Source organism: Agelaius tricolor, unplaced genomic scaffold (genome assembly GCF_023055355.1).
Source record: "Agelaius tricolor isolate 1412-34295 unplaced genomic scaffold, bAgeTri1.0.p SCAF_19, whole genome shotgun sequence".
Classification (NCBI taxonomy): Eukaryota; Metazoa; Chordata; class Aves; order Passeriformes; family Icteridae; genus Agelaius; species Agelaius tricolor.
This window is the reverse complement of record NW_027269279.1, coordinates 9729663-9756962: the sequence shown is the minus strand read 5'-3', so window position 1 is coordinate 9756962 and position 27300 is coordinate 9729663. Positions and strand designations below refer to the sequence as shown.

At 40.4% G+C, this 27300-nt stretch overlaps 1 protein-coding gene across 2 annotated transcripts in view; it reads right to left on the bottom strand.

Annotated features, from left to right (window-relative positions):
- The window catches only part of MRTFB (myocardin related transcription factor B), a 67132-nt gene extending 40205 nt beyond the window's left edge, over positions 1-26927 (bottom strand). The window contains exons 1-3 of one of the 2 annotated variants that reach the window (XM_071444205.1): positions 26802-26927; positions 23765-23809; positions 9835-10008 (exon numbers count right to left, since the gene is read on the bottom strand). In XM_071444205.1, the coding sequence (XP_071300306.1) occupies positions 9835-9988 (154 nt within the window). In that variant the 5' untranslated portion in view covers positions 9989-10008; positions 23765-23809; positions 26802-26927. The remainder of the gene's footprint in view (positions 1-9834; positions 10009-23764; positions 23810-26801) is intronic. The other variant, XM_071444207.1, reaches the window with a different exon arrangement.
- Positions 26928-27300: the final 373 nt, after the last annotated feature.

Sequence of the window (27300 nt, the reverse complement as noted above, 5' to 3'; positions counted from 1 at the left end):
TGAGTCATCAACTTCAGTGTCAACCTGGAAGATTTCAGGGAAATGGATCCCCTCTAATTACCTGGCATTGGCCATAAGGGAACAGCAGACAAGTCTGCATTTCATTTCCTGTACTTAGAGAAAAGAAACTATACATAATGTTCAAGAGTCTCTACATGTCAACTAGGAATTCTGGCAGGTGTATTTTCCCTTCCCTTTGGCCTAAAAATGCTATCATTGCACACATTTTCCACACCTCTACTTTGTATTTTAAATCCTTCAACCTGAAATTATAAAGGATATCTCCATTCAGATAAAATGTTTCACTTCCATAGAATCAGATTTGAAAATACCTATATACATTGAGATACAGAATTTTTAGAAGTGGAAACTAGGAAAAAACCCCCATCTTTTCCTCTTTGGATCTTTCTACAAGACAGCCACTGAGCCCTGACTGTTCACCTTGACTCCCAGTGCAAGTGACACCACGGGCTGTGAAGCTGCCTGGCCCAGCAAGGTTTGGAAGCCTCTCCCTGTTTGCCTGCTGCTGGGAGAAGGAGACCTAGATCTGCTCAGAACTGCACCCTCCAAGGAGGAGTGAGCTCACCAGGCTTTAGCAACCTCTTGACATGTAAGGAGCTGACAATAACAGGCAAAAAACTCTTTGCAGCATGAATGATTTGAGGCCACTCTCCCAGCCTAAAAATCAGATGTCTGCACATCATTTGTATAAAAATTATCAGCTTAAATTATGTTCTGCTTAAATACAAGTTAAAGACTATTCCAATACATTTGCTTTTGCAGTGATTTTTACTGAAAACAAGGAAAAAATACTGTGGAAAAGCTCCTTCATAAATCAAATTAACTTCCTCACTGCCTGCAGCTGAACACTTACTGTGCATAAGAAACAAAACTACTGTTGAGAAACTCCACACATTCAGAAAATAAAAACAGACAAGCAGAATACAAACACAGACTACTTAAACACACATTAAACTCTGACACAGTCAATAAACAGAATATTACACACTTACTGATATAACAGATTATAACTCCACATTTTTCTTGTACCATTTTGTATGTACTCCACATTTCTCTCTTGTAAGAGAGAAGTTAATTGTTTGGATTGATAAATTATATTCTAACAGTGTAACAATATATAACAGCATAAATTGTTTTATGAAAAGGGTACAGTGCACTTCATACACTCTGATTTCCCAATGATTCAGAAAACAGTATCTTGAAATTAAAAAATTCCATGCCCTAATGAGGAAGTGTGTAATTAAAGGTGCCAGAGGAGGACATTTTTCTTCAAACACCATATTTCTGAAGGAAGTTCTATCCATTCCTATCCCTTTACAGTGCTTTATATAAATGGAGAGTGCCCAGTGCTCAGGTGAAAGCTGACCACAGTAACAGCAGCTGGGTGGGAGCAGTTCAAGCCTTCAGGAGCATTTCTCTTGCTCAAAAAGTTGATCTTAGGCAGGAGTTGGTGCTATCCACTCCTCCCCTTTCCAAGGGTAGCCACCCCACAGCAGATCAATGTGCTTATGCTTCAGCTACTTGAAGTTATACCTCATATTTTGCTTCAATTTCACCTCTTAGTTCAATACAAGCTTAACACAGAGATGAAAAGGCTGATCAAAATCTCAACAGTAACATGCAAAATCCTTAGTATAAAAAGCAGGAATTACAGAATTTATGAAAAATAAGAATGAGGAAATTCTTGTACAGACTAGGAGAGATGAAAGGCCAAAATGATGCTGTGTATTTTTCATGTAACCAAATACTGCTGTTGCCAATAAATGCTATACAATATGGAATAGCTGGGTGAGGGCAGACATAACAAATGAAGACAAAGATGCATTTGAAGAAGGAAATAGTTCTGCCCCAGATTCAGTTATACTGTGAATATGGACAATATCTGGATATTCTGCTCAGGGATAAGTTTCTCTTAAATCCCTGCATGAAGAATAACATCTATCTCCCACATCATGAAAAAATATTCCTATTCCAACAACCTTTTGTTTTCCCAGCAGTCTTGAATATACCTTAATCCAAGCTCAATTGATAACTTGGTTTTACTGGTTATTTGAGTGTGCAACAATAGAGTTCTTATATTTTCAGTGATAAGGCTTCAAAGAAAAACTAATCATCATCTCAACATGTCTGTTGGAAAAGCCTAAAACTCTGGGACAGCTTCACAGGCAGCTGGAGGCATCTCACAATTCCCAGCTCCACAGCACTGCAACATGGGCAAAGTGCTCGTTCCTATGATGGCCTTGGTCAGCATTCCTAAGAGCTGCACTGGAAGGAACAGAAACACCTTTAGCACGTTCCAGTCCAAATTCACCTGCTCACTACCAGTCCCCAGGTGTTCCACGAGCATGTCCCATGTGAACCAAGGCAGTTGCTGCCTGCTGCCCCCAGTGCTCACCCCCTGCCAGTTAAGGATTCCTTCTTCCCTGCCAAATGAAATAAATCTGCAACTCCTCGAGAAAGTTTTACACATGTTCTTACCTGTGACTGCTGAAGCACCACAGTGACTCCTCAGATTTACTCATGCACTTTCAAATCTGATGGTAATTTTTTAAGCTCATATGAAATAGCAGAATTTCTGTCATGAACCACTACCACCACACTGAACACGCTGCCTATGTTTGGGCAGTATCTGTCTTGAAGATTGTTTTGACAGATAAAAACTGCTTTGTATTTCAGTTACTTTTGTTGTTGGTTTTAAGGGACCCTATTCCATATTTCTCTGAAAAGAAATTGTGACTTTACAGGTGGGAACTTCACACCTTGCCCTTCAAATCACCCGTTTTGGCCTACCACAAAAAATCCTCTAGTGTAAGTATTAGTGAAACAACAGCAACTTGTTTGTTCTTTGGCTACTCTTTATTTTAGCAGTAATACAGTTAATAGAACAACCCACGAATTACACAATATAAATCAGGGAAAGAAAAAGCTTGGGATCTTAAAACTCCACTCAGAGTTTGAAATGATTTTGTGTTCAGTGTCTAAAAGTGAGCTGGAATTTGGATTGTCATTTGAAATTGATGGCATTGTTAAGAACAGGCAAAAAACTTTTTCAAATTGCAAATTTTTCATCTTCTCTTTCTCCTGCTGACTATTTAAATAGAGAATGTTTTGTAATAAAGAGAACTACTCATTTCCAAACTAAACATTGGGCATAAAACCTCTGCAATTTGAGCACGTACCTGTTTCAAATGAGCTGTTTTTAACATTACAAATAGCAAAATGAAACTGAGAATCACAGAGAAACCTATAATGACCTAGAAACAAAACTTGTGGCTGAGAGACTGTTTTCTATCAAACAACAAAACCAAAGTATCTCTTTCAGCTGAGAGAAAATCTTGAGTCCCGCAGGTGCTATTTTTCAGTCACAGGTTTGAACTCTGTTACAAACTGCATCAGTGCATCCAAACCAGAAGCTGAAGTAAAAGACACACAACAAGCTCTTGGTTTCAGTGAAAATGAAATGTTAGAATTTGCATTATTTTCAGAGGGCAGAAGTACCTCTCATTTGAATTTCAATTACAGTTGAATATACTGCATAAGAGTGGGTGAAATGAAGAAAAAAGGCCTCAGAATGGAACATTTCTGTCAGTTTCAAGCCAGAATCTCATTTAAGAGCAATGTATTGCACAAGTTTTTCACAAACATTTGCTTTACATCTAAGGTCATCAGCACTTGTTCCTTCCATTCTTCTGCAGCACAGACTCCAAGTGTTCTGCCAACCTTCAGCCTACAGCAAAAGTGTTATTTAAAAGGTGGAAGTGTCTAGTAGATATAAACTAAAGTTCCAAAGTACAGGAGGAAGCAATGGAGCCCCATGGTACCTCCCCAGTGCCTGCCTGTCTGCCCCTCTCAACAAATCCTTATCTGGGTGAAGCATCAGTGATGTGCTGAGTGACATCACTGACTGGGAGCTGCTTCCCAGCCTCATTAAACACCCAGTAACTAAGCAACAATTGCTTTAACAGTACATTCCAACTCTTCACATCATATGGAACTCATTCCTTTGCAATCCCATCAAAAAGAAAAACAGAACCAAACCAAATGCCCTTGGGTGTTTAAACTCTTTCACTACCATAATAACATTTTCAAGTGGGAAAAAAGCCTAATTACTCAAATATCTATTTCACCTTGGCTTTACATACACCTTGATGAATATCTTGGTGCTTTATATTGTGTTAGGATAATCTAGTTCTTGATCATGGTGTAATAATTTCTTCACATAGGAAAATAGTGCTCTGACTACACAAACTAAAGCATCAGTTTACATATTCCCTATTATAATTTATTCCATTACTTCTGTAAACATTAAGAACATTACTTCAAATTATTAATTAAGGGGAATTGTTTGGGGGGGGCTCTGCTCTGCCTGTATTCTCCACCATTGTGGCAACAAAGACCCAAACAACACAAATAATGGTCACCATCTACCTCAGTCACCCTTCCCAGAAAAATACCAAACACTTACAGTGATGTCAAATTTATAAGTCTGCATGTTCTTCTACTCCCACTAAAACCCACACAAATTCCTTTTAAGGGAGGACATATGTTGGCAGTGTTCACTGCTTAAATGAAAACCACCTTCCATTTGGTCTTACCCATATACACATCTAAATTAATAAATATTTTAAAAATGTGTATATAGAGTACATGAAAATGTGCATTTTTGTATATGTTTAACTGTACAGATCTACATTTAACTGCATATATATATCCTGTAGAGGACAATATTTAGTCATCCACTGTGCTCTGATTTGCACAAGTTGCCTATACTATGTGCTGCACACCAATCACCAGTTCTGTTTGCTCCCTGTTACCTTCTTGTAGTGGCTCTGTCACAAACTGGTACTTCAACAACAACATTTGCAGTTAGGACTTAGTTCTAACAAATTAAAACAATTATACAATGGAATTTAAAATTAACTCAACATTCTTTTCTAGCTATGCATTTAGTTATGCACCAGGAATTTCAAGAAAAAAGGTCAGAATAAGACAGTTTGATCAAGTGATCTCTTTAAAGGAAAACATGCTTTCTGTATCTCCTGTGATCACTCAAATGCCAGGCCCTCAAACAGGATTTCACATATACCAGATGCCTTGAATTGAGTCAGTCACAGGTCATGTCTCCTGTGTTAATCTCTTCACAATAAGCAGATAATTAAAAAAAATAATATCTATAAATCAAACTAAAATGATGGAATGTTTGTTTAGAAGTTTACCAAATGGAATGACCCTGCTGGAATTCTTTCATGTAGCCTGTGAAAATGTCAGAATATATTCCATTTAAGAGGTCACAGTCCCTAGAGATCTCTGAGTTTTGGCTTGTGTGTCTTTTCACATGCTTTAATATTTGAAAATTGTTCCTTGTAGACACTGACTGATGGCCTGGGAATGCTAGGATTGTGGGAACTGGCAGTACCAGTGACAAAGACAGACTTACTGGGAAATCAGTACCTACTCAGTTTGCGCTCTCCTCTCGGAACCGATAGGATGGCATTCAAATATTTACAGGGAGACCAAGGGACTTCTGCTTTTCCTACTGATATGTTAAAAAACCAAACAAAACCCCAAAAACAAACTCCCCCCAAAACCAGAGCACTACCAAAAAAAACCAAAGCATAAAGACAAATATATATTAATTACAATATGCTGCTTGTTCTTAGCAAAGATTATTTAACAGAATATTTGCATTGGATGTTCCATGGGCTTTTAAAACCTTAATGGAAAGACAACCCCCAGAATCACTGAGGCTGGCAGCAGCCTCTTGAGATCCCCTGGCCCAAGTCCTGCTGGAGCAGGATCAGCTGGAACAGGCTTGCCCAGGACAGTGCCCAGTCTGATTTTTAGTATTTCCATGGGTGGAGATTGCACAGCCTCTCTTGACCACCACTGTACACACATATTATTTATGACTACACTATAAATGCACACACACATTTCTACTGTAAGCTTACAGAAATTGTGCACTTCTTTATCTAGATTGGCCTTTCAGGATACACTTCCTTTGAGGTCTGGTTTGTGGAGGATTTTTATGTTTGGTTTGTTGATGTTATTGTTGGTGGTGGTGCTGTTAATCAGAATATCTGCATGCTGTTTTCCAGATCTCATTGCTTTCAGCTTAGTGATTATGAAACTGCTGAATTTAAGATGATTTTTCAATTATATTCCCTGCCAAGCTATCACTTTAATCAGAACTAAGTCTTCCATTTGTTATTCTCTAGTCTTTCCACTAGCCATCTTTTCTACACTGTGTCTCTCCCAGCTCTCTCTAGAAAAATTCTAAGCACAGTGACCTACCTATATATCATTACAAGGGAAAAAAACACCTAATCACTGATCTTAGAGGAATGGAGAAAAACCAGTCATACACAGATGCCAGAAGAATGTCCCAAATCTCACCTGATTCCCTAATATCAAAATTGCAGTTCAAATCTATTAATTGCACAGAGGATTGAGAATTTGTTCAGAAGCCATAAAACTATGCCAAGAATGCACGTTACCAGTGCTACATACTGAAGGAGTGGAAGATAAGAGATAACAGGCAAACTAATACACCACAGCTCTTGGATGCCAGAAAAAATCCCTTGGATCATCAAATTTATTTAAGTAATACCATTAGGTTAAGTGGGATGTGGATTTCATTCAGTTATTTAAAGAACTGTGTCTCCCAGCTGACTTGACTGGTCCCTTAGGAGGACTCAATATACACCATTTGGAGTATTTGTTTATGTTTGGGTTTGTGTTGGGTTTTGTGTGTGTGTGTGTTCCACCTTCCCTGAATTCCCCACAGTACCCCACAAGCTCTGCAGCCCCACAGGAAGCTGCAATTCTCACCTGACCTTCAGTGCCTCAGGGTCTCTGCTCCTGAGTGTCCCTGTCCTTACTCAGCCAGGGGCACTTGCTTTCTCCTAATTGAGATTTTACCAGTCTTACTTTTACTTTAAGGTGCTCACTGTCCCAAGGCTTTTTTCCTACAAAATATCCAAGACTCTTGGTTCTTCTCTCAGTTAGCCCAATTCTGCTGGAGAACAGCTGCTGCCAGCAATGGGAGGCACAGCACCACCTTCTCTCTCCTCCTCCAGCTGATGTTGCACAGGCCCAAAGGGAAGCAGAAGCAATCCCCTTCCTGTGCTGGCTGTGAGCTTGGAGGAGCAGACACCTCAGAGATCCCCCTGCCTGCAACAGAACTGCTTCTCCACACCTCACAAAGGGCAGGGAATGGGCACACACTCCTTCTGACAGGATTTATGGCTAAAATGCAGAGCCAAAGGGCACTCAATGGCCCTGACAGGTGCCAGCCACTTATCCACTCATCTTTACAGGAATATAACCAAGCTCCTACCTGTGGATGACAACTGCACAAGAGCAACTTACATGTCTCTTTTTCAGAAATGTGTCTCTTTTTCAGAAACTAGTAGCCACTGTCCCAAGAAGAGTTTGGCACAATGAGATAGTCAAGGAAGCCACTGCAGAGCCAAGAGAGGCTGCTGTAAATACACAAGGAGCTTTCTATTTTATGTGTACCTGGAAATAATGATTGCATGGCTCCTCACACCCAGCCCGTCACAGCTCCCTCTTCCAGGCAAAGTGGCATGCTCACCAGCTCTGCAAAAGTATTAATTCAGCATGCAAAAAGCTCTGGTCATGCACTGCTTCCTTTTTTTGATGGTATCTACATGTGCAATCCCTTCCCATCATTTGGCTCTGAAACAGCAGGTTGGAAAGCTGCAGGCAGCATCATTCCCATCCACCCTCCTGCTGTCAGCAGCAGCCAGCCTATCCTTCCCTCCCTTGCCACCTCCTGGCTCTCAGACAGGAGCTCATGAAACTGCTACGGTGTGTGGGCAGCACATTGTTCTGACTGCTACTTGGGCCGTGCCACGCTGCTGTGACTCCTGTCAGCTTCCTCCACCAGAGCCCAACTCAACACCAGGCATCAGTCTTCTTTCTCCCTGCTGCTTCCAAAGAGCCTCACCCATGTCACTCTTCCTCCAAGCTGTCCTTCCTAAGGACACAGCATCATGCCTAAAAGCACATCCTGGACCCAACCTGGCCTCCTTCAGGCAGGGATGCAAATGCAGAGCCTTTTCCCAGACTCCAGGCCCACTGCTCATGAGAGGGACTATACACCCATGGCTGTCATGAGATCACAGACACATCTCTGTCATCACTCAGGAGGTGGCAAGTGTGAAGAGCAGAACCAATGAAATAGGAACTTTTGCTGCTTTTTAGCAAGTGGAGCAAGAGTTGCCTCCAGAGAACAGGCATGGAAAACTACTGCAATACACAGGGCATATGGTTACATGATCAATGCACTCTGTGTACTGCCTAATTATCCAGAAAGATGCAGACTAATGAGAACCTGAAATTAGTTTCATTAGTATTGCCCACAGCCAAGAACTTGAAAACAGCTCAAATGAAATAGGAGAACCTTAAAATTATGACAGTCCAGGAAACTGACATATAACATCCACCTCCCAAAATTATCCATTTGTCTTTGTTCAGGGAGTAAATACCTGCATGTAATAAGTGACTAGGAAATCTTAAGCTGCTAATGCACTCCAACTGTTTTGTTATTGATCCTCTGTTGGAAGTTAAAACCTCTTTGACAGAGTTGGCACAGCATATAAATGTTCCTTTGTAAACTCAAGGGACAGTAATTCCACTGGAGCTTAAGCTAACCATGAGAATTTGCAGCAAACCCACCGAGCTCTGCTCACCCGAACTCTTACTCCTGCTTTGCTCTGGGACTGGGATCTCTGGGGCAGAGAGCAGGGGAGAGGAGGAAAATATGAAAAAGGAGAAGGGAGTAACAGCTCCAGTGACTGCTGGCTCACCCAGGCATGCTGTGATTACCTCCATGGTAAACAAAACCAAACCAGAGCAGAAGCCTCCTACCCTTGCAGTGACATTGGAAAAGCTGGAAACAGAGTTTCTGTACTAACTTGTGCAAGTCAGCTTAACAACACTGCAGAACAACACTAGAACAGTTCAGCCTCCTACTGGACTACTGCCAAAAGACTCATTCAAGTAAACAAAAGGTTTAAAGGATCACTACCAGAGCTCCCAGTAAGCATAATGCTTCCTGCATAAAAATATCCTACCAAAAAATACCTTTAAACATTTCAGAATTTTTTAAAGTGCCACTGTATTTCTGTGAACTACAATCTCTTACGCTTACAGACTTTATAAAGCAGTGACTCTTGCAAATATCCAATTTCTGGTAAAAAGTAAAAATACTAAATTATTAGAACTACTTTAAATGTGAATCCATCAAGTTCAAAGTTCAAATTTGCTTCTGACTTTCATCATTTCTACAAAAAATTGTTTCTAGCCAAATTAACCCAATTTACTAAATCTGAACTTATAGATGAGCAATAGTTTGGCTGCTCTGGAGGTTTGACAGGACACAGACACCCACCTCATCCATTTCAGTTTTACAGGAAACTAAGAAAAAAACAAATTTTCCAGAAGTATTCTAATATTGAATTAAAATTTGTAAGATAACATAAATTATGTATTATTTATGCAGAAAAAAAACCCATTATTGAAAATTATCCCTTTTTGTCTGATAATAATACAACTCTCAAAACTATTTCATCAATACTTGTAGTATACGCCAGGTGCAGTTTTTAAACTAAAACTTAAACATCTGCTCAACTCCATTGCAGGTTCCAGAGTGCCTGCTGCTGCTCCAAGAGCTGCCCTGGCGGCTGAAGCTCCCGGCATGGCCTTCGCAGCATCCCGCAGCACCTGGACGCGGTAAGAGCGGTCACCGGCCGGTCCCCCCCGGGCACTCGGTCACCCGTCACTCACCATTCTTGCGCTCGGTGAGGGGCGGCAGGCAGGGGCTGGGCTGCAGCGACAGCCCCCGCAGCTCGTGTGCCACGGCCTCGCTGTGCGGGCTGGGCGCCAGCCGCGCCGGGGGCCCGGGCTCGTCCTCGGCGTCCGCCGGCCCCGCGGGCTCCATCCTGGGCTCGCCTCGGCGCTCTGCGGAAACAACGCGGCTCTGGTCACTCTGTGCTCCGGCAGCACCCACAAACGCTTCACACACTGCTCTGCCTTCACATCTGGGCTGTGGGCAGCTCCTTCGCACCACAGTTCGGCTTCAGAATTAAGGACATTACCTACTGATCTCGGGGTTGGCAAAAATACAGTCAGGGAATGGATTCAGAGGCAATTCAACAGAAAGCAGGACAGTTCCTCCGCTCACACTGACAGAAACATCACCCCGTGGTCACCCTCACCGGAGCTCCTGTGCCCCACCCTGCGTCCCCACCCGCGTATCAGCACAACATCCCTTTTTCCCTACAGCTTCTATTAGAGAATGCTGAATTTATATGTTGTGCTAACATACAAATGGCTTTTAATATTTTGAAGCGCTACACAACTCTCCTTCAGATCCCAAATCAACGTTAGTGTTTATAGAGGACTTCACCAAAGGACTATATCAGAACTAGTTAATCCTCATTCTCCCCAGTAAGGAAGACTTTTGGCCATGAACATTTTAAAATTAATTTTACTGCACACTAGCTACTTATTGAATAGTAGAAGAAAAGTCCCAATTTACTACAGCCTTCCTTTCTATCATTAGTTTAGTACCTAATCTACAGTAAGGAGAGACAGAAGTATGAATTACTGGTACAGGCTTTTTATACCTCACAGAACTATCAAGTCATTAAAATTTCAATAAATCAATATGGATGTCAATGAAGTCCTATCCCTGAACTCTTGGAAACTTGAATGATATGAAATATTAACAACTCAGATCCACAAAAATGAGGAAATGTCTTGTTATTGTGAGATTTTTTGTTAATTTAAAATTATTCTTCTTAAAAACCACAACTGCTAGCCATACTCAGCCTTAAACTTCAAATATTCTGAATATAAACACCACATGTGTTGGGATGTGTATTCAGAATTTTGAAAATGCAATATATGTTTCAATGATCAATACCAAAATATTTCAAGTGTTCACATGATATTTAAAAAACCAAGATGACAAACCAAAGAATGGCCTACACTACAAAAGAGTAGAAAATCATGTTCTGAAAGTGTGACTTGAAAAATAAGAAATGTAAGCAAGTACTGCTTGATATACACCTATACAGAACAATTATCATGGTTAAGTGCATATTTTTCATTATTTTCCCTAGTTACCAACTGGAGCTTTCACATTAAATGAAGACACATTAACTTACTGTTATGCAAGATTTTTCTTCTTTGTTCTTAGCTTCTAGAAGCATAATTTACTCAGCTCTCACTCGATTTCCTGACATTACACTCTCCTCAAACTCCCACTCACTCATACAAATTAAGTACATTATTAACCAAGCAGGTCTCTTCAGAGCAGAATTTAACTGAAAATTCAGCTGCTTATCTGTTCATATTCACAGCATTTTATCCACAATTTACTAGTTAGGAGTTGCCTTGGAGTCACTTTTCAAAGAGATGAAGCCACGTGAGCTGTATTCATGCTTTTAAACCAGCTGACATTAATAGAAACACCTTCTTGTACTAAGGCTCAGCATTTGTTATGCTGCAGATTAGCTTTGACTAATTTTTTTCCCCATGACAGGTAAGTAAACATCATGCTTTGAATGAAACTAGCTTGACTTTCACCACATCTACAACGCACTGCGGAATCGGTAACGTCCATCCCTTAATTTTTATTTCAGGAATGTACAGAAATTCAGTGGGTTTCTCCAACTGAGAACACAGCATGTAATTAAATGATGTTGATTGAGCACAGCAGCACAACTCAAAATAAGTTTGACTTCCCACACAAAATGTGCTTGATCTGTGGTATGAACGTTAAGAGATCAGGTTGGAAGGGACCTTCTGGAGGTCATCTAGTCCATCCCCCATCTCATGGCATTCCCAGCTCTCAGGAACTTGCCTTGTCAGCTTCTGAAAATCTCCAAAGCAAGGGATTTCACCACCTTTGGGTAACCTCAGCATGAATGCTCTGCCCCCCTGCTTCACACTGCATTTCTTCTCCTGCTGAGCATGACTCTCAGGGCCCTGTTTTCACTGTGGTTTCATACAGTACATGAACATCATCATTAGGAAACCTCTAAATCCAAAGTTCTCCAGTGCAGAAATCTAACCCTAATTTTAAACTTTCCAATTCACAGTAGAGTCTCAGATACTGCACTTCCCTTTTCCTAAATCTTTTATATAGGCTGCTAAAAACCCAGGTATGTTCTCAAATGATCCTTTAACTCTGGAACAACCCTATTGCTATGTTGCTACATAATCTTTGAACAAAAGACACTCCATTATTCCCAGAAAGTCTAAATTCCTCAAATTCTTTACTCGTATCTCAAATCACATTTTGCTCTCATTTCTTTTTATTATTACTTATGAACTGCTGCTGTATCAGACTACAGAAATATTTCTGAGCTAAGAACAACAAATTCTCTTAACCTTCCCCAAAATGGAAAACACACATCTCCACCCAACATTTCCAGGGTTTTTTGTAGGGGGAAAAAACAACAGTGACCTACATCATGAACATCTGGCATAGATACACTAGGATTCTTACAGCTCCTTACTGAATCAACAAACAGAACTTCTAAAAACTATTATAAAGATGGCAAATTGGAGACTTACAATAATAAAATATAAACAATTAATTTGATTCTTATCTCTTGTTTTATTAGAATCTAATAAAGAATTCATTCAGCTGTTCAACTTTCTGAAGACAACTCCTGAACTTGGCATCCATGAAATTAATAGTTTGCCTTTGGCATAAGGTTTTCCTTATTGATTGAAAAAACTAATTTAGGAACTTAAAAATAACTTTAATAAATATATTTCCAAACAATCAAACAAAAAAGAAATAAATGAGGACAAAAAACATCTGCAAACATCTCTGTAAATGTATTTTTACACTGCTGCATGTATGATAGCAAACCATTACCATTTTCTAGCACACTCATTTTAACAGCTCCAGATGAATACAGCTGCTTTAGCATCAGGTGCAGGCTACAACCAGCAGCATTTACTTCACATAAAACTCAACTGAATACATGCAGAATATCTCCCATCTATTTTCAGTCTCCAAAAGCCATTTCATTCTGATGTTTCTAATATAACCAATTGTTTTTACATCAACAGTCCAAACACGAAAATGAGTAGTAGAAAATATTTATTCACCTTGTTTAAAATCAAACCCTGTACAACACTTTATCCAGCAACCATCTGCAAAACTGAGAAACTTCTGATTTAGAATGTAAAGCCCATGATACTCTCACATTTTATGTTAAAGATAACAATTTGCCTCCCCTTTCTCATTTGTTTGAAGCCTCCTCAATCCTGAAGAATTATTTCAGATTTGCCATCTGCATTTACAGATGGTAACCATTATCTGTGTAACCCCTGAATTGAAGCAGACCTGCACACAAAGTATATTAATAACATAACTGAAACTCAACAGTTAAAACATGTACAGGAAAATACAATTTTAAACAATCCATTCTACTAAAGTTTCAATATTCTACTTAACATAATCCAAGAAAGCACCTTTTATACCAGGCTGATCTGACAAAAATCAGTTGTCACTCAAGGGGTTTCCACTTCCTTCCTTGCAGCTAAGACACCTGAAGTTAAAGTTGTGTGATCCATTCCTCTGCTCCACTTCTGCTTATGAACTGTTGCAAAGCATAATACCAACTTATTTCCAGAAACTAAAAATCACATTACTCAATTGTTCCAATAGTCTTAAATGATTACAGGTAGCTGCTCTGTTTTTTTTTTTTTTTTTTTAACATAGAAACAGCAAAATGTTTAATAGTAGAGTGAAAATTAGAAAAAAATATTTTCCTACTTAGCCTTTAGAACACATTATCAAATTAGAATATGCACCAGCACTGCTAGGAGGCTTCAGTTCACATTTCCCTGACAAGTACATAGGAACAGTGTTCCAGCACTGGCAAACCAGAACTCCTGTACAATGTATGAGCCTTATGTAAGTGTTCTCACAGATTGTAGGTGGTTGCTATCTTCTTAACTGCTGAAGACAAACGCTCCTTTTATTTTTAAACATTTTATCTTCAGAAGACAAAATGTATTTCCTTGGAAAAATCTTATCATCTTATACTTCCCTGCTACTTGAGACACCAGAACTGGTATTTTATTTGGCACAAGCTCTGAAATCTGGATGACACTTCAGTAGTAAACCAGCTTTTATTTTAGCAATCTGCTGGAAAATAACAGTTCAAGAATGACAATGCATTCAAGCTTTGGCCAAGTCAACTGGCTGACATTAACACTGCTCACTCACTCACACCTGCAAGGAACCTGTACCCAGTACAGTACTGAATTAACAGTCATCAGATATTAGCAATATCAGCTCCAGGATTTTCAGAATCATGGTGTGAACATGAGCACTCAGTTTCTCCATTTATAAAACTCAGCAAAATTTAAAACTCTAGCAGTTTGTAATATACCAGAATCTTCAGTGGGGAGAATACTAGAAATGTCAAAAGTTGGGTTTGTTTTGTTTTTCTTACCTTCTTCTTCAATGTATCAGAAAACACTAGAAGAGATCCTCAAAAAGTGTGAGATCCAGCAGGTTAACCAACAGCTGCCAAGGCAGGCCATTGCATTAAGCTTTTCAGTCTCCCTGTCAGTGCCTAGAAAGACTTGGTAATCTGTGCAGTGGGAACAGTGATTTCTGACACTGAGGCCCTTTGGGGGCTGTTATGGTTTTAAATATTCCTTCTATTTGAGCAGTGGGCACTAATGACCTGAGAGAATGTGAGCAGTCACAATCTGAGACTGACTTGGCAATTCCCCTTCCCTTCTCAAGAAGAAGGGCAAGGACTGTGCTTTCAGACTGCAGCAGACCCTACCCATGCCTACAGCAAACTTCCTTCCTAGGCTACAACTGAGTCCAGTCCAGTGGTCAGAGCCTTGGAATGCTCAGTGTCTCCTTTCTTCCAAGGATCAGCGCACATCAGGCCCGAACATAAACAGAGCAGTCGGGAACACTGAGCTCACTGCAGAGTGCGGGAATTGGAAGCTCCAGGAGTCACTTCCCGGAGAGGAGCCCTGGCCATGGAACATCCACTCCAAGGAGAGCAGGAGACCCAGGCTTTTAAAGGATGGCTGCTCTCGGCATGCTGCCTATCAGCAAGGGGTGAAGAGAAATGCACAAACAAATCATGGCTTGGCTGCAGTCTCCATCTCCATCAGCTGCTGGAGCCACACCAAAGAGGGGCTGTGCTCCAAAGGGTGATGCTCCTCAGCCCCAGCGGCTGCTGGGGTCAGAAACACAGCAGGGGCTGTGGGGACACAAACCCTGATGGGACAGCACAGCCTCACCTCTGCTGGGCTGGCACCTTCCTACAGACACCACCTCACTGCAGCATGGGAACTTGGACATGAAAAGTGACATTTAATTACCAGATTGAAAGAGAAACTGCAATCTCACAGTTAAACACAATGTCGATAAACCTAATTAATTATGTTTTGTGGTCTAATACAGGGCAATAAGGATTTAAATCATACAGTTATTTTTATGAAGGTAATTATACAAAAGCAGAAAAAGATGAGAAATATCAGCAGCTGACTAACCATGAGTAATCACCTTGGATTATGCATTATGAAAAACTCACTATTACTATTCATTTCTTTAAAAAACAGTGTGCAGAAATATCTGACAAAACTGAGGTCCTGTCATGCTTCTCACTGTTCCAGTACCTGGAATAATGTGTTTCTTCCAGGAGCACAGAGTCCTCCTGGACTGTTTGATACTGCAGAAAAATATCCACTTTTATTAAATAACTGAGAATAAATTTTTGTAACTGTCTGCTCTAGCTAAATACATACCACTGAACAGACACCAAAAGACCTCCAGAAACTCATTTAACACTTCTGCATATTTTGATGACAATGCTACACTGAGATTCTCTTTACTAATTCTTCAGAGGAAGTCTTTAAATCTTAAGTCTTTGGACTGATCCAAAAATGAAAAATGAATAAGCTACAGTGGCAAATGCACATCGTCCATGAGGTAATGTATAGACAATTACTTGTACCTGGACAGAGGCTGGGGATGAGTCAGGAGAATCCTTGATGATACATTCATTCCCTCCACTGCTACCTCCAGGCAGGAAAAAAATATCACAGTAATTGGTAATGGGAGCTGAGCCCTGCTAAGTGCAAATGAATTACCCTGCAGTGTGGGGCTCTGAGGAATAAAGGCAGCCTCCCACAGCTCCATTAAAGTGTGGGGAAACTAAAGCCTACCCTGTCGCTGTGCAGGGCCATAGAGATGATTTATCTATTCTTTTCTCACATTACTGCCTTCTCAAACTAACCTGTTCAAACAAGAGTTCATGAAATCTGGCTACACATCAACCTTTACTGGAAAGAATCTACCTCAGAGCAATGCTGTGAAGCTTAGTGTTTAAATACCTTAAGGTTTCAAACAAATGTTTAAAGTAATTGTAACTCTTACAACTATCTTCTGTATTCACATTTCAAGGGCTTTAAAATGATAATAATAGAACTTATTCAAAATGCTAAACTTTTTACAAGTATTTTAAATATAGCAAGCAAAGGTTCAATATGCACAACAGTCATCACTGAAACAGAACCCATACCTTCAGACAGAAGTGATTTTTAAATTGTTTACTGATTATATAAAACTGTTCAACTATGTCATCTTCCTTTAAGAAACAGTTGAGAAACTCCAAAGTGTGCACCAAAACCAATAAATTGGTCTGAGAGACCAAAGAAAAAGTGAAGTCTAATATCAGCTGCCTCTTAAAGGTACCACCCAGTCAACAACCTCCATTTTTAGGGAGAAATCTGAACTGCTCTGCAATTCCACCCTGCAGGAGAGATGCTCATCTCTAGAGAGCTGTTTAAGACTGGCATGGAAGCAAACATCCATTAACCCACCCTGATAACCCAGGACAGCCTTCAACTCACCTTCCACTGACACAATGCTTCATGAACAGAAGCTATGCTGTGTTAACTTGCAGTGTTTGCAGCAGAGTTCAGAAAGATTTATGCTGAAAACTCTGAATGATGAGAAGACAATGATTTATTTCATCTACAACTAAATCCATCTTCCCTAAGAGCACTTAGCAGCAACCAGAATTCTGGCCACAATACCTGAAGTGTAGAAAAATTGACCCATAACTTGTTGTAAGTGAAGCACTTCAGGCACAGTCCTCAACAACTTTTTACTTTTAATCACTCTATGAGCAGACATAATTTGATTTAATCTCATCTTTTCTGTGGATATTCTTAATAAACAATGCTCCTCTTAATGTTGTCTTAAGGCAACCTGAAGTGGTTCAGCTGGTTCCACTTGATTAAATAAATACGAAGCTGTCATAGCACATATCCTCACTAGTTCTATTAAAATAAAGAGCTTCATAAAAAGACTTAAAACTAGATAGGCAAAACATGAAGTAGTGTCTTGTTTACATGTTACTGTATATAGAAATGTGTTTTATGCAAATGGTCAGAAAAATCTAAATATGACATTTCTATTTTTCAGTCTCTGAAGATGATGTTGATTGTCAATATTCTAAATTTCCTTTAATACTGTAATTTAAGAAGCTGACATTAACACTGACAACAAATACATTTAGGCTGAGTTTACAAAGCAACACAAGGTCAGTTTTACACCTAAATTTAGCAGGGCAAAGAAACAAAGAAACCAACCACACAACAGCTATCTGCATTAGTGTGGTGTGCAAACAAATGATGCTCCTACTTTCTCACCCTCATAAATATCTACATATTTGAATAATATTTTTTTCCAATGAAACATTGTGACATATGACTTCCAAAGCAACTTACTTGAATTCCAATGAGCAAAAATCCCAAAGTTATTAATTTCAGTTTTAATATGACGTGCTTTGCAGGAGTGTTTGAGTAATTGCGACATCAACTCAGATTAAGCTGCTTAAAAGCAAGTCCAGTTCTTCTGTCTATGACAGAACTTTGTGAAAGGGATTAGTAAGGTCCCATGTGCTCCATGATTTTCTGTGGCCAGCAAACACAAGGTGTAGCCAGAAGAATCTATTTATGTAATTGAAATTTCCAACATAGGAAAAAAGCAAACCCCAAGTGTTTGTTTTTGTATAATAAAGGCACTTGATAGTTTAGACAATACTTGGTAACTTTTACCAATGAAATGGATCATAATCCTTCCCAATGTGTTCAGAGACCTTTGATAGCCAAAAGAGAGGTCCATCTTAAAAATGAACATTGGTCAAGCTCTTAGGGCATTTCAGGAAAGGTTAGATGACTCCATGATTTCATTTGTTTGCTTGGATACTGCAAGATGTTCCCATTTATGACTAAGCTGCAGGTGCTGCTCTGTTTATTTTACTGCCTGCAAACCAAGCCCTTGAATTGAACAAAGCAAGGAAAGCACAAGGATTCAAAGCAAAGAGGAAGGAACTGCAGGACTGCCTCCCGTTGAACATGCTGCTTTCCATCTCCTATCAGAAGTGGGACTGATTGCACAACCATTTCTAGTAATGAGGTTTCTTGAAAAATCTACACTTTGCTTCTTTTTATATCTACGCACTTTACAAAGATTAGCAAAGTTTTATTATTGAAATTTGGTTATTAATTATTGTAATTATTTTATTATTGTAATATTTGGGGTTAAATTTGTCTTTAAAAATACAATCAACTTCTACTGGACAGAATTTAACATACTGTTTACATTCAGCAAGAAACTAAGTGCTAATTAGACATTAATTCAAAATAATGTAAGCGTAATTAGAGATTACAAGCAACTTCAATTTAGGGGATCTTGCAAAAATCAGAATCATTATGTCTGAGCTGAAATTCAGTGACATGTGCAGAAGGTCCTCAATTAAGCAGTCCCTACACACAACTTTAGGAAAGCTAAGAAAATCTCTCTCACACAAACCTTTTCCTGCATATTGACTGGACCAACACAGCTACTTTGAGGTATTAACAATGCAAACAGTAACTTGAATTAGCTCCCATGGAAACCAGTCAACTTGTTGCTCCCAACTTCTGAAAATGAAACTTTTAATATTTAATCTGCTAATGGACAAAAGGAAAACTTAGAAGGTGACACATTAATGTTTAATTAAAAAATATATATAAATCAACTTGCGGTACATCTCAAGCAGCAATTTACTGTACATTCTTTACCTGATTAACACCAAGTGCTTAAGAGTTCACTGACAATATTCTTTCCTGTTTCTTACTTCTAATCCCACATTGTGTTACATGGCCTCATTTTTATACAGCAGTGACAAAAGGTCACAATCTGAATGCAATTATATCACTTCTACTAGATTTACACCTTACAGCATCTTCCTAAGAATTAAAGTCAGGGGTTTTTTTAATACAAACAACAAGGATGCAGACTGGAAGAATGCTGAATTCCATATAGTTAAGCAGACTTCCAGGAAGAAAAATCCCACAACAAACCACAAAATCCCAGCCCTGACACTCCTCAACACTGGAAATGAAGCACGAGGATATACCACACACATAGTATTATGACTAACAGCATAACAAGTAATTTGATAAAGACAAAATTACACTCTTCACTTAACAGAAGCCAAATTTTTACTTTTCAAATCAAACGCGTTTCTTCTAACAAGGAACAGGGTGAGACTACAGGAAGGAATATAACTTCTTGCTTCTTTATAAATACAGATCCAAGATTATAACTGATGAAGCCTAATCTCCAGATCAACACCCATATTCTAAAATAATCAGAAAAAGTATTTTATTAGTATGGTGCCTGAAAACTCTGATGTTCCAAACAGTTTAATGCAATAATCCACAGTCCATGCCCTCAGTATTTTAAGAACCAATTTCTCACGATCTCCAAAGCTAAAATGAACTTGAATTCCATTTTCCCTACTGAAATTAGCTAAGGACTAATAGGACAGAAACTCTGGGTCAGGAGAGTTTATGTTGCCTAAGGCCAGTTTCAAAGAAGTCTTATCTGTTAAACTATTGTGTTCCAATATTTCATTCCATATACAAAGCTGCTTGTTTAAAAATAAGTAAGAAATAGATGGTGACATAAAATTGTTTACAGTAGATTACAAATTTCTGCACTTAGCAGCTGTCACACATTTACTTTCTGTAGTTCTTGTAGTTTGAGCAGCACTCAAAATATTTTAAAAAGATACTACAAAGCTTTATTAGAAACTGTTGGAAAATACAAGATATTCATTAAATGTAATCTGGTATCAGATATAAACACTGTAGCCAAGGAGTTTTTTCTCTTGGTTTATTTTCGTTGTTCTTTTTCTAGTGTCAGACAATAGTTATTTTTTCCCCAGATTACTGCAATACCCACTTTCCTGATTTCTATTCCTGTATTCTCTATTTTCTTCTATCCTCCATCTATCACTAAATCACCTCAATCAGTTTTACCCATCAAAAAAGCTCTGTATACCATCCTTCCTCGATAACCTTTCCTTGACCATGTTCCTCAGGCAGCCAGCACAAGGCTTGGCTTAGGCTTTCCAAAGTCTCCCACCTATGCCAAGAACCCACAGGCAGCTGGGAGACACCATGGAATTGTCTCCTGCACCACCTCCAGGCCCCAGGTGCCCCAGGTGTTTGGGAACAGCTGGTGTAGAACCATGGCCAAGGGTCTCCTGTCAGTGTGGGTTTCTCTGCAGCACAGGGAACAGCCCCCGTGTTTTACCCATCCCCAGCTCACACTGGGGGCTGGGCTGGCTCCACAGTCCCACCTGTGCTCCTGCCCAGGACAGCCAGGATGAACTATGGGCCAGAGCAGATTCTCACCACCTGCATTTCACCCCTTCCAAGAGATTCTACTTTTCTCTTTTACCAATTTTGCACGACAAGTTTTTTAAATTAGGCTTCTGATGCAGGACCTGGTAAAAGAGTCATCAAATGGTTTAACTGGCAGAACAGAGGAAGGGTGGAACATCTGGCAGAGGAGGGAGGATCTGATTCCAGAAGAAATCACAAAATACACTCAGTTATTCATAGAAGCAAAGAAAGTTGGTTAAAACTGTCTAAAGACACAGAGAGAATTATTTAGGGCTTGATTCACATCGGAAGACTTATAATTCCCATAACCATAGAGACAGTTCATATTTTGCAAAAACTGACAGTATTTGCTCAGTACTTAGTACTTGAATGCTGCTGTATTATTTGACATTAATATAAAGAAGCATTACTGTAATTAACCCATACAAATTCAGAAATAATAAAGACTGCAAAATAAAGCAGTAACATCTCTTTAATTATTTACTAGAAAGACCATAATTGAGCTCTACCCTCATAAACTGGGTATTAAAAACCTTCTGCAGTCCAGACACTGCAAATGAAATTAATGTTGAAAACATTAAGTAGAAAATGGTGAAGCTTCCAGTTGTTTCTATAAATTCCTAACTCATACAGGTTACAAATCTTTAACAAAAACCTTATAAATATACTAAGTATACTTATAAAGAGTATAACTGTACAAAGAGTACAAATTACTGAAAAACATTAGCCAAACATTAAGGCTTTTTTTTTTTGGTACCTGTCTTAGTTGTACTTTCCATGGAAAAATATGTTTAAAATTTTATTTTTAAAGATGAAATCCTAAAAAAAATAGTGTACCAAGTGATATATAAGGAAAAAACAGACTCAAAAATAGTTCAGAGTGATTTATTAGTCCATTCAAAAACTCCTGAAATAACTTAATACATTAACAATTTGAACTCATTTTAATGAGTTTCTCTGCTGAATTTTTATAAGCTACCTTTTACACTTCAAGAATGACTAAGACTCTAATTTTGATGTCTCTAGAATTTGTAAACAAGTTTTCAGCAACCGTTCCCTAGCCTTCCAGCAGGCTTCTAGGATTAGACACAAAATGTGGAAACATGAACACAACTGCATGTCCTTCTCAGGTAGGTAACTAGGACTACCTATGTCATAAATTCACTTAGAAGGACAGAAAACCAGTGGGTGTCCTTTTTGTCTTTATTTTTTGTGTTTCACTAGTTGGTGTAAAGATCAAAACTGAGTGTAACCAGGACTTCTCTCTCACTTTGTTGCTTTTGGCACCATGCCCAAGTAAAAGCCCCTTCTCAAACATTTAATTAATGCTTAAGCCAAGTACCAAATATGAAATTTTAAAATACTCTCTACTGAGTCAACAATCAGAGAGATCCAGTTTATTGGCCAAGCACAAAACTGTTACATTAACATCTGGATTTAATTACAGTAATCTGAACACTTCAATAAATTCTGTAATGTGCATTTGCTTTGGAGTTTCAGGATATGGAAGATTTTTGTGGTAGACATCAATATTTGCCACAGAAGGAAAGTTTGAAAAAAGTTGTATTCTGTAACTAACACTGGGCAATTCTGGCTCTTGAACTTCAGGTGCTAAAAATGTTTCAAAACAATGCTAGGAATACAGCACAGCATGGAAAAAGAAGCATTTCTTCATCTGAAGAAGCAAACATCAAACGTTCATGGCTGTCAAGTGCAAATAGTCTTTATTTCAGTCGTTCATCTTTGTTTTTGGACATGCAGCTAAAAAAGCAGCAGATTTATTCACAGTAAGAACCAAAGGTTGTAGATTTACTACAGGAGGACACAAAGTGAACTGGTTTGCCAAGTGTAATCAAAGCTGCTCTTCATGGAGCCTGCACACAACCCTAAACACACCTTGCCTTCAGGTCAGGGGAAGCTCCCCTACATTTAAGTGTTTCTAGTTGGGATTTTTTGCCTAACACAGTTCTGGGGTTGTTGGAACACATCAATGCTACAGATACATACCCCCTTCTGTGGATATCCACTTCTGTACATCTTGTTCTTCCAGGCTCTGCAGCAGCTCTTAGCCATGACAGTCGTGTGCAGTGTCTGCTTTTTCTGTAGAGGTGGAACCAATGCTCTGGTTCATCTAGGAGGCCTCAGTGGAAACTATCAAGAGGCTTTAAGTCTTGGTTATCCTGAAAATCAGGCAACCTGTCCCATCCTCTTTTTCCCACACTGAAGATGAGGAGGGAAGGGCAGGATCAGAATTTTCACCATTTAGGGATCAGGTAACCTCCAGAAGCACACAGTTCCAGAACTGAGAATGTGTCAGTCAATGTACCCCAAGTTCCTTGTTTTACTGAGCTGCTTGACTTCCCTTGCTAACACCTCCTGAAACAGCACTATCAGCAGAGGCCAGCACCCTTTGTGACTCCCTTTGAGAGAGAATTTTCCTCATCTCTAACTGGATTGATTTAACCAAACCACACAGGATCTGGAGTCCCTCTGGAGGTGCTGTGCTGGTACAAGCCTGAGTCACTGCAGAAAAACTGTTAAAAGTAAACAAAATGTTCTACAGGCTGAAGTTTTAATATCAAAACTATTCACATGTGGAAAACAGCTAACATCTATGAAGGCTTGCAAGCATGACAGTCCTCTAAAAAGAGAAAATATTGTTTAATCAGCATATGAGTAGTTAAGTCATAATCTTAAGAGGTGATTAAAACCCACTCATATCAAAGGCCAAAGCATAAAATCACAATAACTTGCTCTTCAGTTTATGTAATACATGTACTACCTATAACCAAATTTCTGTTTGTATAGGAACAGATCTCCTGGAAAACCTTCCATTTTAACAGGATTATAAAACCTTAAGCACAACTTAAAGGAATACACTGCTCACTAAAAAAATAGCCTAGCAGCTTTATTTAAAAAAAAAAAAACTTATTTAAAAAGTTTAAATTTTTTAAGATACAGCACTTACCTTGTATCTCTAGCACCCTTGTAGAGTGTCTGTTTCAGCACATTCCTGGTTGGTTGGAAAGTAAAAAGGAAAAACAAAAATCACAAAGATGTCTCAAGGATTTGTTATTTTAAAAATTACATATTTTGTTCTACCTGAAAAATTAAAGTCTTAAGAATACTAGTTCAGCTTTCTCAGCTTCTGCAGTTTTCAGATGTAAAAGTGTGTTATTAGGTTAAGATCCTGAGAGTACAGTGATTTTAATATACTTTATGTGCATCTTTTAGCACCTTTCATATTCCTACTCAAATTCTAAGATGATATTTGTCTTTCCAATTACCTCTGGCAAGAACAGCAGTACCAGAGGTGCATCATCTGCTCCTTTTAGCTCAACTGCAATACACAAACTCAGTCCTAGTTCCTTCAAGTCTTCACACCAATTACACAAGTACCAATTAGACAACAGAAATGCATTTTAGTTTTCTATAGATTCCAATACAATGGAATGTTTACAAAAAAAGAAAACTGTTCCCATCCACATTTTGTCTTTTCGGTATGTCATCAACTCAAATGGACCTGTTCCAACATCAACATTTCATTTATTAGAATACTTTAGACTGTGTGTGTACATATATACATATATAGACACATATGATTAAGTCAATAGAAACCTACTGCTCACCATATTTAGAAAAGTTTAAAAAATCAGTTATTTTAAAGTCTGGCATTTATCAAACGCTGTTTCATACAGTAACACTAATGGAGTTTGCCAGTTTTGGCTTTGAACCCACAGGTATTGCTCAGCCACACAATTTTACTTTTGATCCCAGAGATGAATCCTATGAGACTACTTTTAATTCTTTTAAAGGCTGAAGCTGATGTTATGGTTTCTGTACATGTCAGTGACAGAGGTTAAAAGCCGCACATGTAAAAAACCAAAGCAAAACACACAAGAGGAAGAGGTTACAAGACGGAAATGCCAAAAAGAGCCAAAAAGGCCCACAAAAATAAATGGCCTATGGTAAAATATATTCCCTCTTCCTTCCAATAATCATTTCATCAGTAATCTAAACGCTGTTTAAAAAACCCCAAACCTCAACTAAGCATATTCCCTATCCAATATTTTTAAAGTATTTTATGCATATAAATCACTAAATTTGTTTGAATAGCTATGTATTAACCCTCACTATTAAAGCTGTTTGATACTACCTTATAATTCAACAGAATCTGACAAACAAAAGGTAAACATAAAGGTGATTTCCATGTTATTGTATGACTGCTTCTAAAAACTCATTTGCATCATTAACTTCAGTTTTCTACACTTCTCCAAATACTGCCAAATCCTGAAAGATATTCTGTACTCCCAACAATGTACTAAGGATGTTCAGCTTCCAGGTGGTTTTATTTGCTTAATAACTGGTGTCATTACCAGACAGCAATCTTGTCAAGTTTTAAATGCAGTTTATACTACAAAGTCATACCTGCCCTAAGCAATTACACAGGACAGAAAACTTTAGGAAGGAACAAGATAAAATGTCACACATTAAGGGAATAATTTTATGAAATGCCAGCTGTGCCTTGGTTGAAAGCTTTAAAACCTCAATTAATTCAAAACCTAGGCATTTTTTTCTCATAAAGGAAAAGATGCATTGTGAGGAAGAAATGTGAACACCTTCGCATAAACAAGAACTTCAGAACATGCTGTACTCACAGGAAAGGGAAATCTTGGCTTTTTTTCTTAAAAGGTGAGTGATGTTTAAGCTTTAAGTATTTTAGACATATTGACATAGCAGACATTATGGAGGTGCTTTTGAAACATTCATAAAAGGATAATTTTCCTGATATTTACTTTATAGCTAAACAAACAGATTTATTCACTTTAAATCCTGTACTCTTTATTTCAACCAATTGCCTGCAGCAGGCAGAAGTCCTGGTATCTCTTGACTGCACTGAGACTGCCTAACAGCAGTTTTCTGCACTGCACACTTGCACACCAAGACAAACCCCACAGAAATGGAACAAAGGCAAATGTATTTGCTGGCAGAAAGGCACGGCACGGCAGCACAGCTCTGCACTGGCTCCCCGCGGCCCCAAGAATGTCACTGCCGCAAGTGCCAGCCAAGGGACCTGCACCCGCATGGGGATCTGTGCATGCGGGTGCTGCGGATACATACACTTATTAACAACGCTGATTCTGGAATCATGGGATCGTCAGGCTTGGAAGAGACCTGTTCTATCGTCCAGTCCAACCATCAAACCAGCACTGCCACCGAAACCCCTAAAGCACATCACCCAGCGCCACATCGTCTTTTAAACGCCGTACGGATGGTGACTCCACCACCTTCTTGGGCAACCTATTCCACGCTAAAATGGATTGACCAAGTGCCATCTAAATCCAGGCATGCCGCACAAAACGAGCCGAACTCGTTAACAGTCCCTGCTCTAAGGGTCGCAGCTCTCCTCACAGCCCAGTGACCTCCGCTGCAGCTCCACGATCGGGGACACGGAGGGCCTCCGGTCTCCCCCGGGCGAGGCGCTCCCATCTCAACGCCCGCAGGGCTCGGGCCGGGCCCGCAGCGCCGCCCTACTGCCCGCAGCCCCGCACCTCCCCCGGGAGCGAGTGTTCCTCCCTAGCAAGTACTAACACAGGACACATCCACCAGCGGCCGGGCCGGGGCGAGCCGCGTCCCAGGGCGCGGTGCGGACACCGGCACCTCCACCTGCTCGGGGCCCAGAGCGGCCCGGCGGGGCTGGGGGGCCGCCCCCCCGTGTGCCCAGCTGCGGCCTCGCGGGGACCCTGCCCGCCCCCGGCAGAGAGGGGGCGGCCGCCGCTCTCGGCACTCCCACCCCCTCAACCTCCTTCAGAAGGCTCTGCGGGCGGGGCGGCGCGCAGCCCACCCCGGGGCCGGGCGACGATGGCTGCCGGCGGTGCCGCTCTCGCTCAGCGGCCCGGCCCGGTTCCAGCGCGCGGCAGCGCGGCCGCCCCGTGAGGCGCGGACCCGCTGAGTCGGCGCCCGGCCGCGCGCCCCGCGCCCCCCACCCGCGCTGCCCCGCTCACCCCGGCCCGCCGCGGCCATGTTCCTCTCGCGAGCTCTGCGCCCGGGACCGCCCTCCCCGGGCGCGCGCCCCGGCGGTTGGCCCGCGGGCGGGGGCGGGGGAGCCGCGCGCGCTGGCGCCGCGCACGTGCGGGAGGCGGGGCGGCACATCCGGGCACTCACGCCCTCAGAGAGCCAGCAAGGGGGGAGCCGGGCCCCGGTGCCTCCGGTGAGGGGTTACTGAACCGTTGAGGCTGGAAAAGAACTCTGAGATCATCGAGTCTAACCTGTGACCGAGCACCACCGTGTCATCCAGCCCATGGCACTAAGGGCAACGTCCAGCCTGTCCCTAAACACCTCCAGGGACGGTGACTCCACCACCTCCCTGGGCAGCCCATTCCAATGTCTAATCACTCTTTTTGGAAAGAAATTCCGCGTGCGTCCCACCTAAACCTCCATTGGCGTAGTTTAATAAGACTGTGTACTCGCGTCCTGGCGCTGTTGCCTCGGAGAAGAGTTGGA